Here is a 783-nt window from a genome sequence, read left to right as displayed (position 1 = left end):
GACATCGAGCTGCAGGTGCCGCCGTCACGCCCACCCACCCGCCCCCCGCCGGCCAGCGCGCCCGAGCGCCGCGCCCTCGCCGGCCGCAGGCGGAGCTTGAGCGTCCAAAGGCGTTCAAGTGCGGGACGTTTGGCGCGTCGTCCATCGCGGAGCGCCATCTCGCGACCGGCGACTTTGCGGGCGGCGTCGCCCTCTGGGACCTGGAGCGGCTGCAAGAGCCTCTCTCTGCGACGCAGGGCCACGAGGCCATCATCAACTGCATCGACGGGTGCGGCGGGCTGAAGGGCGCCGGGGCGCCCGAGATCGCGACGGGCGGGCGCGACGGCGCCGTCCACGTCTGGGACCCGCGCCAGCGGGACCGGCCGGTCGCGTCCATGCTGCCCGAGGAGGGTGCTCCGGCGCGCGGCTCCAGATGCGGAATATCTCCCCATATCTCCCCAGATCTCGAGGCCCAGCTGCGGGAAACGGAGGGTTGTACTCCGACTGGCGCTCGCGAGGGCGCGCATTCGGCCGTGCTCGGCTGTACTCACTGTCCTCGCCGCCCTCGGATGCACGCGATGCTCCGAAGACACTGCACGGCGCCGTCTTGACTTTTGCCTTCGGTGTATCGACGCCGCGGCGCAGGTGCGAGACTGCTGGGCGGTCGCGTTCGGCGACGCGCACAGCGCGGACAGCCGAGTGGTGGCGGCCGGGTACGACAACGGCGACGTGAAGCTGCTCGACCTGGTCGCCGGCAAGCTGCGCTTCGAGACCAATGTGAGCAACGGCGTCTGCGGGGTCGAG

General features: G+C 71.5%; 1 protein-coding gene across 1 annotated transcript; it reads left to right on the top strand.

Annotated features, from left to right (window-relative positions):
* Positions 1–374: 374 nt before the first annotated feature.
* On the top strand, positions 375–777 carry EMIHUDRAFT_245476 (hypothetical protein; the record flags this gene model as incomplete). Its single annotated transcript, XM_005768244.1, has 2 exons — positions 375–390; positions 569–777. Coding segments are annotated over 2 exons (225 nt in total), but the record flags the coding sequence as incomplete, so codon positions are not given.
* Positions 778–783: the final 6 nt, after the last annotated feature.

Source organism: Emiliania huxleyi (genome assembly GCF_000372725.1).
Source record: "Emiliania huxleyi CCMP1516 unplaced genomic scaffold EMIHUscaffold_462, whole genome shotgun sequence".
NCBI classification, from domain to species: Eukaryota; Haptophyta; order Isochrysidales; family Noelaerhabdaceae; genus Emiliania; species Emiliania huxleyi.
This window is presented reverse-complemented; position numbering and strand designations above follow the sequence as displayed.